At 36.7% G+C, this 18,280-nt stretch overlaps 1 protein-coding gene across 12 annotated transcripts in view; it reads left to right on the plus strand.

Annotated features, from left to right (window-relative positions):
• KLC1 (kinesin light chain 1) overlaps positions 1–18,280 on the plus strand; it is a 46,397-nt gene that overhangs the window by 2,796 nt on the left and 25,321 nt on the right. For 9 of the 12 annotated variants that reach the window (XR_012662367.1, XM_075104020.1, XM_075104014.1 and 6 more), the window contains exons 2-3: positions 14,862–15,123; positions 17,682–17,912. Coding sequence is in view for 11 of the 12 variants with exons in the window: in XM_075104020.1 (XP_074960121.1) it covers positions 14,863–15,123; positions 17,682–17,912 (492 nt within the window). In the remaining variant the exon portion in view is untranslated. Of the gene's footprint in view, positions 1–11,532; positions 11,592–14,861; positions 15,124–17,681; positions 17,913–18,280 lie in introns of all 12 variants that reach the window. The other 3 variants (XM_075104015.1, XM_075104018.1, XM_075104019.1) reach the window with 1 other exon arrangement.

The raw sequence follows: 18,280 nt of genomic DNA on the forward strand, positions 1-18,280 counted from the left end.
ACTCTTACACAGTGTATCTATTTATGTGTGCTTATATGTGTATCTGTTTGTATATGCATAAATACCTACACATGCCTGTTATTGAATTGGGAGTTTGGGGAAATATTGTACCCTCCTATTCAGTTCTGAGTCCATTTAATGCAGCTTCTGTTTCTCTTGAGACATGTGGGCTTGTGCTTTCATTTCTTCCTCTGCCTTCTGTGGCAGATGTGCAGTTTAGTCTGGGATTAATAGCATCTCTGAGATGTATAGCTCATGGTTATTTTAAAACCTAATTCAGTGTACAAATACTTGTGAAAAAAATGATTTTATAAGAGGAGTGGAAAATAAGGAAATTTGGGTAATTTAATAAATAAACAAAATATACTTCTGCATTTAATGTTGAACAGCATAATAGCAGACAGTGATGGGGACAGCCATGCTAGGTCTATTTAAATAAACATCTCTGTAGTCTGTCTGCCTCCAGGGTGGCGTTCAGTATGACACAACTGTTGTAAAAATGGACCAGTTCCATCATCGTCGCGATAAAGTGGCTTTTTTCTTAATTCAGCCTGCATAATACTTTGTGTTTCCAAAGTATTTTTTAATTGTTTTATACAAACATTGTAGTTACCTTGAAGAAAGTTTAAGAAAACGTCTGTTTGCAATGTTAGCTCTCATTTTCCTTCAAACAAAAGCATGATGCATATAATGTCTAATATATACGTCGTGGTAACCAAGTACCAGTCAAAGACAGATTGTTCACTCTAAAAAGAAACTTTTTTGACTTCAAAATATAGCTGATTATAATAGTTATATCCTGAGCAGTTGGCTTCAGGTATTTTTGAGGTATTAAGGCTCTCCCAGTGATTTCTGTAGTGAAATGTTTTCCTTTTCAGAAAGCAGGCTGTAGAAATAAGTGTGGTTCCTTTGACAAATTAGTTAATAAATGCCTGACCAGAAAAAGGTGCACTTATGCTGGCTTAAATTTGCTGAGATGCTTTTGTTGCCTTCACCTTATGGGGTTTAAATTGGGCACTTTGTTAGAGGGTCAGAGCCAGAATTACAGGTGCTTTCACAGATGGAGGAATTATTTCCCATAGGGTTTTGTGTGAGCTGCTTTGCAGGCATCAGACATAAGATGACACTATACTTGCGTTTTTTTTTTTTGTGCTAGACAATTAATATATTTAATAATGACAAGCCATAGCGAATAGGCAAGTGTGAGGATTGAGGATGTATGCTTCCAGTACCCATAATATGTTTGGGAATGTGGACACAGGAGTTGTTCTCAGAGGATGAACACTAAAGTATGGTTAACACTAGGTACACTAATTTCTTATAAAGTATAAAGAAAATTAATCTCTGGTAGCTGACAGTTTCTTCAGATTCAGTCAGCTAAGAAAACAAGCAAGTAATAGCATCTGTGTGTTGATTTAATGACTGTTTCTTTGAATCTAGTTTCTCTCCTGTGGACTCTGTTGCTTAACTCTTTTTAGCTCAATCAGAAACAATCTTTACTCTGGAAGCTGTTTTGACACACATGTAGAATTATATTGGATTTATTTTGTCAAATAATAATTATTGGTCATCTTCCTTGCTCAAAATTAGGAAGCATGGGATCATGTCATCATCTATTCCAAATACATTTTCCCTCTGTTGTCTACATAAATGTGCAGATTTTTTTAAATGGTTCCTCAATATCAAGTCTTGCTTACAGGTAAAAGCAGTAAAATATCTTTTGCAGGTAGACTTAGAAGCGAGCAGTTTCCTATTTTGGTTCTTTTGTAAATATCTACCAGAAACCCCATTCATTGTATTAAGGTTGTGTTTCTGGGATTATGTCAGAACTATGGCTGATTTTATTGAATTTTGAAGTGACTAGAGCAAAGAATGTAACCAGTCTAGGTAGTATTACTGGCTTCCTTACGTATCAGTAGAGTTGAGGTGGTGGCTAATTATGCTCTACTTACTGTGTGATATACCCCAGTAAAACATTTAAAAAGTTAACGTTGCACTAATTAACATTCAGAAGGTCAAGAAATATCTGACATAAAGCAGAACTTTTTGGTACTGCTTAAAGAGTTGTATCTAAAAATCAGTCTCTTTAAAGGACAATACTTATTTTTTTTAATTATCAGTTAACTATTATCTTAATTCTTAGTAATCTGCATTACATACAAATGCTGATATTATATTCATTAACCGTTTCTTAAATCCTGTGCTGCCTTCCTTTTTGGCAGCATATTACTAATAATATTTTATAGTGTTCTAATATTGTGCTTTGTCTGGAGACAGCACAAGTAGTTAAAAGTTAACAAAAAGTACTTGCAACGTGCTATTATTTGTGTGTGTGTGTGTGTGTGTGTGCGCCATTCCACAGTGTAGAGGGTGGTGTTTTTTAAACTTGTTAAAGGATTGCAGTAGCTGCATTCCTGCAATGTATCTTGAGCGTGCTCCTTACAGCTGACAGTAGTTGAATGATCTGCAAAACGCGTTGAACAGATTTACAGACTGGCAGGGGAGGAGAGAGTTCTGTCTTGGGGGTGGTTCTGCTTTTTTATTTTTTCTGCCCTGAACAGAATATTGTGTTTAAGATTGAGTGCTTTTATGGATGTGCCTTTATCAAACAATGTCAGGCTGAATAGTGTAGGAAAGTTACAGTTCTATCTGCCTCTTCCAGCCTGAGCAGCTTCTGTTTCAGGGAGACTGCTGTTACTCCCTCATCCCTCTTGTCTTTGCCAGGAGTGGATTTTACTATACCCTCACCTTTAACATTTCGCTTGAACTGGATGTTCTTCCCTGTCCCCTCCCCCACAACAAATTTAGTGTGTGTTTAGAGGGAGAAGTGTTGGTTAAAAAAGTGGGTCACCCCTTCCTCCAGTGTAGAGGGTGGCTGTGTGTCGTCAGACTAATGCAACTAGTGGGATGGTAATCTGGGAGGCTGTAGTGGAGGTTACAGGTTTGACAAAGGAGGTGGACAGCAACCTCCTAAAACGTTTCTGCTGGCAGAATGGTAGTATGTAATCAATGTGTAACATAGTTAAGCTCTTCTTCAGTCTCAGTGCTGGTTCATGTAGTCTCACACTCCTGCTGCTTGTTTCGTGTCATCATTCTGTTAACAGTTTGCTGCATGGCAGCATGGGGAAATAGGTGCATTTTGGCTGTGTTTGTCCCGTTTGTTCTGTCCCCTCACTGCTGACTGAAAAATAATCCCATAAAAGGCACAGATCTTTGGCTTGGTTTATTATGGACAGGAGTGCTTGTGCTGGCATGATGGAGGATGTGAATGAGATGTATGGCTGCATGAGGAGCATTACCAGGTTATTATCTCTAAGCATTGCCTGAGTGAGTGAGTGCTCATGATCTGGTGTTTGCAGGAGGCCAGGCCAGATGATTTGATGGCCTGTCTCTGCATTCCTCTGTACATAGAAGGTATTAATGTGAGGAAGATACAAGCGTGCATTGTTGTTTATGTTTACCATTTCCCTGGATGTGCCCTGGTTGCATTCAGTATAATGAATATTGCTGTATTGAAATATGGAGGGGTGCAGGAGTTGTGATGATGTTTGACAGTATGTCAGCACACATAATCGTGACCTAGAGGTCTTACTAGAGGTATGAATGAATGAACCTTCAGGAAGACATGTTAATTTTGAGGAGTGGTATGTTTTGGGAAAGTTTGGTGTGCGAACCTGATCACTACGCCTACCATAAGGCAGAATTACATGTAATGGAGAGGATGTGATAAAACCGCTTCATAGGGTTCTGGTCTGGGAGCGTTCTGGAACGCAAAATGCTGGTGCTTGTTGGGCATTCCTAGGGCTTAAAGCAATTGTGCAGAGATGACAGGTAGTGTTTTGTTATGCTACTGATGGATGTCTTAGCCAGATGGCCTCATTTTTCAAAGATTTGTAATCCATCCTGTATCTTTTCAAAAGGCAAGAGGCACCCTGGGGTGACTTTGACTCAGTGTCCCAGTAATTTGCTGTTACTTAATTACATCTCCTTTCCATTGGTCAGAACAGAGATAAAGGCAGATTAGTGATTCAGTTATTCTGCTTTTAAGCTTTCTTATTCAGTTAGTATCAATTTCTCTCACAGCACTTTTAAGTTAAAATGCTGCTTGTTGACTTTAGAGCACACTTAAATAGTGTATTCTAACAGCAATATTTTAACTTAGAAAAAAATTCTTAGTTTGGAGTTTGTGCAGAGTGCAGGTAGAGAGCAAAGATGCATGGCATATTTTCAAAAGCAACAGTCAGTGAGGTTTGAATTACAGAATTACAGTGCCTGCTTGTAGTTTGTGTGGTCGTTGAATCTTGATCCCCACCCAGTTGTTGTGTTAACAAACGGCCTGGAAATACACTTGCTGACTTCCTCCCCTTTCCTTTTTTCCTCTCGGCCTGTAGTGTGGCTGCACATGGAGCAATGCTTGCAAGTACATGATGTGTTGCTTTTAATGGCACAGTTGTTTAAGGAAGTGGCTGTTCTGCCATCCGTAGTAGGGGGATGCTTTCAAAAAATATTTATCCAAGCGAGATGGTTTAAAAAATAATATTTAAAATGTAACTTTTTAATTCTTTTGTGTCTATTTTCCAGTTAATGCGTGCTCTTGTTCTGTGTCAGTCCACCAGCACAGCGGTGCACTGCAGCAGGATGGTGGGAACTGTCACACTACTGTTGTTACCACAGCCAGTATTTCAGGAGTCCCAAAGGAGCACCCATTGCCCTGGCACTTTCTAAAATAAATCAGGAATGTGAAAGATCACTGGAGAGGGGGCCAAAAGTATGGTTTCTTTCTCAGGTGTGAGGGCACAGAAAGTTAAGGTGCCTTTGTCAAATGCTGACTTAGGGCCTGCTGTACTGCTCCGTACCTCCTGGCCCAGTAGAGTTCAAGACCGTCTCAGTAAGCCCTGCAGATTATGGAGTATGTAACAAGGAAATTATTTCCAACGCTACAGCAGAATCAGCTCTCTGTTGTAGTAGGTGAGAAGCAGTGAATGTTACGAGGTTGTTTTTCTGGATAATTGCATCACTTGCTTTGCTTCATATGAAGTGGAATTTGTAAGGTGTAAAACACTATTACTCTGTGTGATAATAGGTGATTGCCATTGAAAGTATCAATTTTGATGTAATATTTAATGGCATAGAATTATTTCCATCTCAATATTAAGGACAATGTCTGAACAATTTAATTCTGCAACTCTTTCTGTAGTAATTTTGGAAGAGTCAGGTTAGTGTTTTGTATTTTATTTTTTTAATAGCTAAAGGAGCAGGAGGCTATTGTCCCCAGAGCTTTTAAGGAGGCTCTGTACATTTTGTGCATGTTAGTGTAAACCGTTAGGTAGCTTCAAAACCAGATTTAGGGATTTTTTTTAAACCTAAAGGCTAGTGTGTGCTGAAGCAGTGTTAGTGGATGTTCCTTTTATGTCTGCAGAAGAAATAGCTCGTTTTCTCATTTTGATTCAAATAACCCTTGTTTTCAATGTCCTCAAGCATGTAAGAGCAATGTAATCTGTACTCGTAGTAAATTTTCAGCAAAGCTTCCCACATAGGTCTAACAATATGAGGCAAGATGTGTCCTTCTCTGCCCTTCCTGCATGCGTTTTTTTTTAAAATGGTTGTAGGTATGCCATAAAAAGTAGATTTGTTTAAGATCATAGGTCTGATGTTAGTAAGTGGAAGCTGATGGGCTGTTTAATGTATTATGGAAATCTGATTTGGTGGGAACATTCCTGTGCTTTTACCGAAGTGCTATTTAGAGTTAAGATAAATAGATAACGTAAATGGATGCTTACTTTGATTAGTCAATAAAGCAGTTCGTGTCCAAAAATAACAATGCAAAATAGGAAGAATTAGTGTCGAGCTCAAAAATATTTTGTCTGTGCTGTTGACAGTTTAAAATTGCAAGACAAGTAACTTTGAAAACACTTTGATGTTATGGTACATCTCTATTCCAGTCCCAGATACACTTTCACCAGCTAGAATCAGGCTGTTAAAAATGTCTTTATCAAGACTCAAGATTCACATGATTGCATAAGTCGGCAAGTCCATGAAGAGCCAAGAACCATTTCCACACAGGAATAGATGTAGATTCCTGGAATATTGAGGGTAAAAGCTGTGGAATTTGATAGTGATGATGGATTTGTAACTCAAACTGTCTTGACAGTATTTATTTAAAAATAGAGTCAAAATTTCCTTTCAGTTCACTTAAAGTAGGTAATTTACGAAGCATGTCTTCATAGCTACAAAATACTAAATTACAATACAATTTTTTGAATAATCAGCCTTGATTTTCTCTGATACATCTTTGATTCTTGTGACAAACATTTTCAATAACTAAGGATAAATATAATTACTTTTTAAATGATTCAACTTCTGCCTTCTCATGCATTTAGGTATGTTTATTCTGGCTTTATGTAACTACACTTAATGCAGTCATGCTAAATTTGTTAAAATGATCTGGTGAGATGAACTTTGTGGTCACAAGCACAAGGCAAATCTTGTGTGGCTCAGACTGGTATGTTGTGTCAGTGTTTTAATGAACAGGCGAAGTGCTCTGCTTTCTTGAGGTCCATTGGTGGTTGCTTGGAAGTGTTCATTAGTGCTCACAAGAAACTGAGGAAGTGCCAGCTTTGAAGATCAACAGATGCTGTTTGCTGTTGATGCAGAAGTAGTACAAAAAAACAGAGACAGCTCCCTTGCTCCAAGGGGTAGGAGGCTTTGTGATTTGCAGTCTGTCTGTCTCCAGAAGCTTCATGGACATAACTAAAATTAACAAGTTGACATTAGGGCTCTTTGCCTAAGGCTACCAAACAGTGGAAGAGGTTTGTGTTCAGTTTTATTATTCTGGAAAAGAAAGGGGTTTTGATCTTGCCACAGGTCTGAGGATATTTAGTAAGCATGTTGTTTCACCTGTAGAGTAAGGAACGTATGTACCACCAACTGGTAGCAGATGATAGTAACCTTGATTAACAAAGAATTAATAAGCATGTACAGCTTTTGGTGCAGCTCCTCTAGACTCCTGACTAGGTCTGCTGCACTGCCATGGACACACGCCTGTCAGATTTCTCTTGCACTTGCTTCAGCTTTGGCAAAGAGTAATCTTTGATGTGATAACAAATGCATAGAAGGATCTCATTTCCATCCAGCTTTGTTTGAAACCTGAGATGTTAGAAGGACTTGGGAATGTACACAGAGAATAATTTTTTCTCTTGCATGCTTATGATACATGCAAACTGATGGTAGGATCCAAACAGATGCCACTTCCCAGAGGAAGAATAATCCACTGTGATTTTAGGATATGTCCATATTCTGTGTTTTCATTGCTATCTGTTTTTAGTATTTCAGAAAGGTAAAATGTAGCAGGTGAGATGTGGCGGAAAGAGGATACTTCCCTTTGATTCCTTTTACACAAATAATGGGGTAGGCATAGTAATTCATAAGGGGGTAGCTCTATCATCTGAGGGTCTCTCCATCTGCTGCAGCACATGACCAGGAGGAGCAAGGTGGGATTTGGCTATGGTCTGCAGCATTATGGAATTCCAGATACAGTTGAAACTAAAAGAGATTTTGGAAATGGTCAGATTGGTAAATCATCTGGATTGTCTGCAGTTAAAAGGATACAGATTTGACTGTATCGTGATAATTGAAATGGTAGCTAGTAGCTAGTGTTTATTCAGTGGACTATTGTCAAGGGATTGACACCATAATAACCCTTTCTTTAAGAGGAAGAATAATCTATGTAGTTACAGGACGCTTTTATGTTACTGAATACTGTCATACTCTATCAGGATTTTTTACGGAATGAACTGTTTTAGCAGGAAGTCATAATTTTAATGAAAGTAGTTTATTTGCTACAAAAGAAGGCCGAAAGCTGAAATTACTGTGGAGTTTTTTTGGCAGTTATCCTTGATATGTGAGAGAGTAGTGTTACTACAAAATAGTGTTAATATTGTTACTTATAAGAATGCAGAAATGATTGCTAAGAAACAGTATATGCTTCATTAGTGTTGATGTAATGTGCAATAGAAAACTAAATAAAAGGACTCCACAGCAGTGCAGATCTTCATAGTGTCATCCTTGCTACAGGTTTTATAGGAGCTATTTTTGCTATCATCTCTTTTATTAGCAAATATAATTTGTTAGCCTGCTTATCTCCTTAATAATTTTTAATCTTCCAAAGAATTTAAAGATTTCCCCTGAAAGGTATGATTTCTTTTTTTTAATAGCAGGCTGCAATGTTAAAAGATTCCAAGATTTATCAGGGCAAATGTACAGTGGTTGTGTTCTTCGGCTAAACAAGTACATAGTCCCCCTCGTGTACACATAGTTTAATGCAGTAGATGGGCTTATTGCTAGCCATTGGGGTTTCCTGGAGTCTGATGCAGTGTTTTTCAGAGGTAGATGCTGTCATGATGTAGGGGTAGAATGTGTGGTGGTGCAGCCTCTTCCCACTGATGCAGTGTGGAGGGTAGGCTGCAACCTGGCAGGCTCAATAGAAGAGCAACACCCATTTAGTCCAGTGGAAATCTCTGCCAGTATTAAAGTTTTTTTGGTGTTTTAAATTTTTTAGTCCAACTGTCCTATGCTTATTGTGCATTTCTTCAGAAATTCGTGGGTTAGCCTTTATAAAATGCTAAAACTTTACAAAATGAGTTTGTCCAGTTTGCTTACCAACACAGCTATTTTGTGGTGTTAAGGTTGTAGGTCAAATTATGAACATGATTCTGAGCTTTTATTAGGATACGTGCCCTTGACATTAAAGGACTGCAGATGTCCTTTTTATAGAATTTACCTTGCATACCTTCGTTTTAAACCAAGCAGTAGAGCAGACTTCTGCATTCAGGCTTAGCTCCCGGTTGAAGACTGGCAGAAGGAGCACAGTAAGGTTTTTTAAACTCAGATGCGAATGAGCTGGAAGTTGATAGAAAAAGTGACTCCAAGGGCTTAATTCTTTTTTTCAAACACATTGGGTGTTCGAAGACTTCTTGGTAGCGTAATGCTGGTTGCTAGTCATGTGCAACTCTGTCTTACCTGCTTCTGGTCAGTGATTTACGGCCTCCAGTATGTGCCGCTGATTGTTCTGAGTTATTTTTAAGGTAGCTTGTGTACATGTGTGCTAAATTGTGAAGGCGCTTTCTGACATCATGTATTTGGAAACCTGAGGCAGTACAGAAGTGTGGCAGTATTCTGTTTATAGAACTGGGTCAGCAAGCATACCTTAAGTGTGACCTCCAACAGGACACTGCTTGCAGGTGCAGTTCTAGACTTTCTATTCTGTAGAGGCTATGAGCTATGAGGCTATGTGGATTCAAATATAGTATGATGAAAAGAGTGATAGGTAGCATTGACAGTGCAGCTACAGTCCTGAATGTGTCAAGAGGAAAAAGCTACCCTGTTTCTTTTGTGGGGTTAGAGATGAACGTATTGGAATAAAATTCCTGAGGATCATTTTAGTTAAAAGGAGGGCAAGTCAAACAAAAAGAGAAAGATTATAAATTTCCTTATGTATGAGAATATGACTTATGATAGCAAAAATGGCCTCATACAGAGATTAACAGATTAAAAAAAATATATTTAAGTAACCATTGTTCTTGCACACTCTGAGATTTCTGACTGTAAACTATAACAGCAGTATATTCAAACTAGAGTGTTTCTTATCCCAACCCTTTTACAAATACTTTTCTAAATATATGAAAGACATTCATGGGTGATTCATCCTCGCCATTTCTGACTAGTGTATGCCGCTGAGCTGCTTTGTTAGGAAGGGGTGCAGTTAACACAGTATTGGGCATACTGCTCGTGTCCCTTGGCAGACTGTTTCTCAATTCCTGCCTTTGGTGGTGGTTTTCTTTTTGTGCTTGGAAGGCTTGTGATCTTTTGAGGATTGTTTGAGAAAGCAGTTTTCCACATTATGAAGATCAACAGTTAAAGCAGTGCATAGTATTTCAAGATAGTGTGTGCCATGATGTAATGAGATGTGTTCTTGGTCTGAGCAGGGAATTAATGACTTGTAATTTGTAGTTAATGCAAAATGAAACAAGTGCATGCCAGATGCAGGATGCTGAGCCTTGCCATTTAATTAAGGAGAAACTAAGAATGAAATTGGGGTTAAAAGCCCTGAGTAGACTGATTAGAGTTACGAAACAGTGAACTGATAGATGTATATATTGGAGATACAAAAAGCTCCAATTAGTATATACTATATCTTTGTGGAATTTGCAGTGCTTGTAGATGACAGGGCCCCTAGGTATGGCTTGAGCCAATGTTGTAGTAGCTTTTACTGTTAGGAAGATGATTTACTATTTCTTGTATGCAGACATATTATTCCACAATTTTCAGTTCTGCCTGCTATCTGTGTATTCAGAGGAAGAAGTTTAGGGAGAATTAGACCTGTCACAGCAGTTTACAGACTTTGTTGATGGGTTTTTTTATTGTATTTTAAACTGTATTTTAAAACAGTAATGATCAGACATTAGATATATTAATAATTTATCTTCCAAGCTTTTAGTACTTGAAACCTGAGTATTTAATAATGAAAATATCAGCACTGAGAAGGGGATTCTTAGGGATACGTAGCAAGGAAATAAAAATAAAAAAATTAGAACTGCTTTGTTTATTTGTCTTTAGGACTGATGCTAATCTTCAGTCAAAGGAAAAAAAAAATCTTGCGGGTTTCTTAGAAAAATATTCTTCCTTGATAAGTTCTCCTATGTAAAGAAGGATTCATATGATTCTGTGTTTTGGTTCAAGAAATCTTTGTGGTGATCTGCAGGGAAATTACAGTTTTTGTAAAGTTGCTGAGTAGGAAAATCTATTTATGTTTGAGATCTATAAATATGAGTTGAAGAGCTTACGTAGCTAACTGATGTGTGTATGTCCGTAGGAGAATTTAGGCACAAGTTGTGATGTCAGCCTTACAATTGGTTTGCAAGTTTTATGAATAACAAAATAATTAAACTGATTAAAGATACTGCCATTTAAGTCTATATACATATGAATACATACATAGAATATGACATATTTGTGTGTGATGAGATTATCCCAGCAGTTACATGACTGAAAGACAGTAGGCTTGGATGTGTTTTCTTTATACTTTCTTTGGTTCTGATTCTTGCCATTCTCAATCCATTTCTTTGGTGTTCATGTTACAAAATTCTGCAAAAACCTCTTTAGTAGGTGTCATTGCAGGGCTTTATATGTTGATCTGTTAGAGTTCATTAATTTTTGTACGTGATCTACACAGGCACATATTTAATATGATACATAAATTGTGTAAGCCAGCTGGCTAGTCTGTAACTCTGGCTGTATTACATATTCCCCCTGCCCTGCCTCCCCCTTCTGTTTTCCGACTAAACCTTTGTAAATCTTATTTTTTTTGTTTTGTTCTCGATTGTACACTAAATGAAAAATTAGTATTTGAATCTAGAATTCCTGTCCTATAACACGTAAAATTTGCGGTGTCGTGTATACAGGATAAAACTGCATACTGGATAAAACTGACAGCAGCTTAAGAAGCCTTTGACTGTGCCCTTTTTTTTCCTGTAGGGAAAAAAATAGAGGAAGAAAGAATTAACATTTTTGAAAAGTGACAATAGAAAGGCATGGTAGGTTTTGTCTTTTTTCCTCGCTGTACATGCATGTCTGCTTCCTTTATACAAACTTAACTTTTTTGCTTCCTGTGTAGGGTTTGTTGCCTCAGGGTATGGAAAACTAATTGTATGATTATGTATTCAAATCTGGTCTTGTTTGATGAACAGGTAATGCCTTTTTGTAAAACATATTTTAAAAAAAATCATGGAAATAGCATCACACCTCTGTGCTACTCTTAAAATATATTATTTGTTTATTAATCTTACTCTTACAAAGAATCAGATCTGATACAATGGTAAAATACACGTTTGTCCTCCTGTTTTCTAAATTATTGTCCCAACCACAATCTATAAAACTCTGAAAAACGTTGTCAGAATTTTCTGTAGTGTTTTATACAGAGATAATTTAAACAGACACCCTACGAAATTTATACAGAAAGATTTATTCCTTTCCTGTCAGTGGGAGAGATTAGTATTCTAACAGTTTTCACTAGAGGAGTCCTGAGAATCCTTCTTCTTGGCTGCATGGACCTTCAAATCAATCTGTGCCTTGATGTAGCTTTTGACTTGATACCAGCTCCAGTACAGTTGCTTGTACTGGTAGCTACGAGGCAGCGAAAGCTTATAGGTACATTTGGTTTAGAATGAGATGGCTTAAAAATCTGGCACACCGGACTGAGGCAAGAAGCATGTATTGGTAAAGCAGGTCTACTGTTGGGATGGGCTTTAAGTATGTTTTTGCCCCATTGAGTTTAAACCTGCTTTTCCTTTCTTCAGAAGCTTTTGTGCTGGCTTAGCCTTCACTAACTGCAACTTCAGTGTATTCAGCCAGAGCTGTGCGCCTGATTCTATGATCTGGCAACCTTTTTTTCTTACAATAACAAGTTAGTGTCCGTTTCACGCCTTAGATGTTAATTGTGCACACAGACTTGTCTTTTGGCTGGATTTCATATGTCCGATGGTTATTTCCCAGGCTGCTACTATTATTTTTGCATGAAGGCTTGACCATTGCAAGGCCTAATGTAGTTTTTGGTATTACTTCCTTGATTTTGTGTTCTTTTTGTAACAGTGAATGGCTGTTAACCACCACAGTCAAAGTTAAATGAATTAAAAGATGCAGGTTTTTTTGAACAAGATCTATACATGCATTATACACACACATGCACACACCTGCCTTCCATCTTTGGTATAGAATGACTACAAAATATTGAAGCACACAGAAAGAATTGCTACCACTGTTCGCATAACAGGCAAATGATCACATACTTGTTTTGGAATGTTGTAGAAAAACTCTAGGTATTTAAAAACCGTATTTCGCGAAACTTCTCTAATACAAAGTGGAAGTCCCTATTCATTAGATAGTCTTCTGATGGTTTTATTTCCTTACAGTCAAAGGTTGTTTGTTGCATTGAGGATGGAAATTGCTAATTGAAGGCGTGAAAGCATGCCAGCAATAATTAGGGTTGAGCTCTGTGCTGAAGTTAGCATAATCCATAGCAATCTTGTATACCACTGTATATGTTGAAAGCATTTATTTACAAATTTGAGTTACATAAAATTGCAGTTCATTTTTGTACACAATTTTAGAGAGGATGTGCTTGAAAAATGTCATTTAAGCATTCTGGGTAATAGTTCTCAGGTTATAAATGGGAAATATGTAAATATTCTGCTCATCAGGTTTTGGTGAGTTGATTTCTTATGCCATGCTAGGTTAGATGTTTTATACAAAAGTATGTATATACTCTGTATTACATATATTTGTGAAGATTAAGTTCTTGTGTTAAACTGTGGTAAAACCAAGTTCACTGCTTCCCCAAATTTTGTTGTCAGACAGTAGGTTATTACAAAATAAACCAATGTAGTGTACAGCTCTTCTGTGACAAATGGGTATGCCTGTTACGTATCATGTTGCAGGAGATCATAGCAAGAAGGGTGGTTTGAGTGTATCTAAAAAGAAAGAGCAACCTCTTTTTATTGTAACACGAGAGCATAAGAGCACATCCTTTTGGCTGTTGTCAGGAAGTGGTGCACATATGCATGTTCCTTATAGCACTCTTACTCAAGGTTTAAGTGCATGTAATATTTTTTAGCTTTCTTCTGAACCCAGACTTGTTTCTGTGCAAAGTTTTAATACAGTTTAGCTAATTGATTCCAAATGTTAGTTTATCAGAGCTTCCCCAAATGTCTTCATATAGATGTGATAATTTATTGCTTTTGAAAAATCTTTCCTACTTTCTTCTAATTTATTCTTCCTGGTACACTTGAAGATATTTATATCTTAAATATAAAGGAACAATTTCTTAACTGTTTATTATAGAATATTTTCTGGTGACATTTAAAAATGATCAAGTGATTGCTGTGTCTTCTATTGGTATTTTTACATTGTGATAGTTCTTTGTCTCTTCAATAACAGCATATGTAAAACCAGAGTTTCTAAACCTTTTTGGGTATTCATTTGCATTTGGTAGAGGCGTTTACAAACATCCAGAAATTGGCTAGCCGTAACGTACTGACAAAACAGCACGGTGAAATGTTTCTTGCAAGGGTTGTGTATACAAACCATTTTTTCCGGCATGAGACAGCTGTTGCAACTTCATCAAAACAGCTGCATCTAGACCTGTAGACAGCTGAATGTCTATATGTAACTGTAGAGTTACAATAAGAATGTAAAGTAGTCTTAAGAGGCAGCTGTTATTTTCAAAATATGTAGTGATAATAGCTTTTGTAGCCCTTGGAAAAAGATGACGATGGTGTTTCCTTCTGACTGGAAGAGGATGATTTTTCTCGTGACTGACTGCTTGATCAACCCTTTAGAGGGTTGGATGGTATTTCTTCAAATTCCAAGCTCTAGTTTGTGGATATTTGTACAGATACTTGTAGATTAGTGGCATCTGCAAATAAGATATATATATCTTTATATAAAAGCTTTTGTATATCTATGTAAAATGTCTGCAACTTTGCTTTTGCACGTCCTGGAGACGCAGCCTGATTCTTCAGTGCTTATTAGAAATTCTTCTGCCATGTTGTAATACAGATTTTATTTTCAGTTGTTGTTTGGCTTATGATTTAGTGCTAATATTAACTCTGGAAACAGAAGCTCAAAAACTTGAAACACCGTTGAAAACCATGACTTAAAACACTGTAAAAGCTGTGCAAAAATATTCTGAATGTACATTTCAAATTAGCATGTTTTAATGACTTCTTAAAGGAAAGCTTTATTTGGTTATGGAGAATTGTGTATTTAATTTTTACTTCTGGGTTAACTAGTGTACTCTTCTGTTTCAGAATGTATGAAAACATGTCCACAATGGTGTATTTAAAGGAAGAGAAGTTGGAGAAGCTCACTCAAGATGAAATCATTGCCAAAACTAAGCAAGTGATTAATGGACTAGAGGCACTGAAGAATGAACACAATTCAATTTTACAGAGCTTACTTGAAACACTGAAATGTTTGAAGAAAGATGATGAAACTAATCTGGTTGAAGAAAAATCAAACATGATTCGAAAGTCACTGGAAATGCTGGAGCTCGGCCTTAGCGAAGCACAGGTAAAATTGCAGTACAAATAAAGCATTTCAGACTTTGAGTGAATTTTTGATTCAAGAAAAAAAAAAGGAAGATCATTTTAACTGAAAATTATTGTAGAGGGAGGTCTCACAAATAAGTGAACTTGCTCTACCTTTGAGCTCTGTCATAACCCTAAATTCATATTTTTAGTCCCTTGATTCTGAGATTTTTTATAGTAGCTCATCATGCTCCTGGAGCTTAAGAATCTCCGATGTCTATTGAATGTTTTACTAAAGCAAAATTGAATCTAAAAACATTTTAAAGATTAAGAATAGACTACAGAATCTGAACAACTTTCACTGATGCATTAAAGGACTCTGAGCTAATTTCTGGGAACTATCTTAGTTGGTAAAGGTATCTGCAGAAGATGAGTGAGAAGATACATGTTTAGTCAGGGTGTCAGGACTGTATTTACAGTCCAGCTTTAGGGTATTTTGTACTAGGTCAGAAACCTGAAATGATGTGATGCAACGCAGTTATCAGTATAAAATGGCAGAGTGTTTGCAAATGAGTTGAAAAGGCCAATGAGTTAATTTTGTATTAATAGGCTTTACATTAGTCTATAACTGTGCTCAGTCTTCTCATCTGGATCAAGCTATTATTATTTGGTGGTCTGGAAGTTGTGTGCATTGGATCACGGTGAAGTGAGGGCTGAGAGAAATGAACAAATATGGACTACCAGACATGGGAAGGTAGAACCCCTGGACCTTGTGGTACAGACTGTCAGGCCTTAGTGTATTGTCCAAACTTTGACCCCTTGTATTGGAAGAAAATACTAGAAGACTTATGGACTAAAATTGCAACAGCTGAGTTTGTAGAAGATTTGTGAGTTAACGAGTAGCTTCTCTTTCCCAGCTTTGACATGGTGTTGGGACTTCGAAAAGCTAATTCTGATTCTTGGCTCTATTGGATTCAGCAGCCTCAGTAGCAGATGTTATTGCCTTCTTTGCCCCACATGGTGTTTTGTGAACTGCAGTGGCGAGGAGCCAAGAAGTCTGCATTTACTGCCTTTGTTAGGAAAACACTTCAGACTACTACTTTGAGACCTGATAAGCCTACTCTCCCTGCAGGCTTTGGGTTGCAACAGTGTAGTATTTTTTTTCCTTTTTGATTTACAGTATTTAAATTAAGATATGGAAATATTTTATAGATGTTTTTGTGACATGGGTGTAGGTGTGATGACACATGTTATTTCCATGAAAATGGAACTGACGTTGAAGAAGTAATCAAACTTTTCTTTCAGTTAATTCTAGAGAGTAGGATTACAACGGATTTTAGTTTGCCATTGTAGCTTGTAGAATGTTGTTTGAGTATGTTGACCCTATTGTCACAACTTTCCTAAATATACTTTCTGATGTTACAAATGCTACTGTTGAATAGGCCAAGTAATTTAAATTATTAATGATTTTGAATATGTAAATAGGTAGGTGCTGAAGTCTGGAAATTTGGACTGGTATTAGGAGATTATGCCTGGAATTTTATCTTGCCTTTATAGGAAAAAAGTAGTTTCTAAAGGCTCGATGTATTTTTTTGAAGCCTGAAACCTTCAGCTAAGGATATCATCTGTTTCACATGAAATATTTAGTTTAAAACCACTTCAAAATCACTTTGTTTTAAAGAAACATAAAATTCAGGACATGAAATACTAATAAATCGGGCATGTCAAACTCCTCTAAAAGAAAATTTTTATTATCACCAGTTGCCTGTTCTTACAAGGTGTGCTTCCTGGGATTGCTATCAGCTGTTCTACATGTATCAGTGGAAGATTACATTAACAGTGAAGGGAGAGTGTCTTCTGTATGTTGGCCTTCACTTAACAAGCTCCTTTTTCATTTGACTTTGCTTAGCAAAAAAACCCAAACCCCCAAAACAAAACAAAAAACCCAAGTAGACTGCTTTTATGGCTGTTCTGTTTTTTTTTGTCCTTAATGTGACTGTTCAAACACATTGAATGTCTGCACACTTAAGCTTATGATAAATATATATATGATAAGTATATATAAGTGTTTATATAAATTGTGGGTTCAGTTGCTCGTAGTATAGTTGTCCCTTATCACTATGCTGAGGTGTTCATCCTTATGAATTGTAAGCATGTACATGAATCCTTTTCTGTCTGAAAAGTGCTAAATTATAACTCAGTTCTTTGGTTATTTTTGTGATCCTTCAAGTTAAAAATAGTACTGCTCCATTTCATGTTAGTGGAACAAAGATTTCCATTTCAGTAATCTAAACCCTAGTTCAAATTTTTAATGTATGTTAAGATTATATGTAATCTTTAAGGAATTAAAAAACAATTTGACTTGTGATAGCATCGTGGAAAGCGATCATTAGCAAAGAGTTTTCTTTAGGTTAATTCTGGCTGAACAAATGGTAAAAAAGCTCAGAGGAAAAGTGAGAACCAGATATATAAAGAAGAGAAATCTGAATATTTACTAGATTTCACGGCTGATATAGGTTTTAAAAAAATAAAAGGCTTTTATGTAAAATACAGAACTGCATTCTAGAGGAAGTATGTCAAGTGACACCTTCTGCTTTTTAGGTAATGATGGCCTTGTCAAATCACTTAAATGCAGTGGAATCAGAGAAGCAGAAATTGCGTGCTCAGGTTCGCCGGCTATGCCAGGAAAATCAGTGGCTACGGGATGAACTAGCCAATACACAACAGAAACTACAGAAAAGTGAGCAATCTGTGGCTCAACTGGAGGAGGAGAAGAAACATCTAGAATTCATGAATCAGTTAAAAAAATATGACGATGATATTTCACCATCAGTAAGTAGCTGTAGAGTAAAAACCACCTTACATTTACATATGTGATGTAATCTGCCTAGTTACCAAGAAATGACAGATAGAAGCTTTCTATTTGTCTCTAACAAACTTTTCATTAAAATGCTGACTTTGTACCAGTGTTACATAGTTCACAGAAAGATTGAGAGTTCTGTTCATTACTCTTTTAAAATAAGAAGTGTTTTACTGTCTGTAGATCATAAAATACATATGGGGATCAAAATCCAGGAATGTGTTTTTAGTATCATATTAACTTTTAAAAAAAAAAAAGAACTGAACTTCAAGCCAAAAATTTCCTTCTGTAAATTCAACAGTTAAAATAAGTGGGAAATGTAAACTATTAGAGATTCTAA

The sequence above is a fragment of the Phalacrocorax aristotelis genome, chromosome 9 (genome assembly GCF_949628215.1).
Source record: "Phalacrocorax aristotelis chromosome 9, bGulAri2.1, whole genome shotgun sequence".
NCBI classification, from domain to species: Eukaryota; Metazoa; Chordata; class Aves; order Suliformes; family Phalacrocoracidae; genus Phalacrocorax; species Phalacrocorax aristotelis.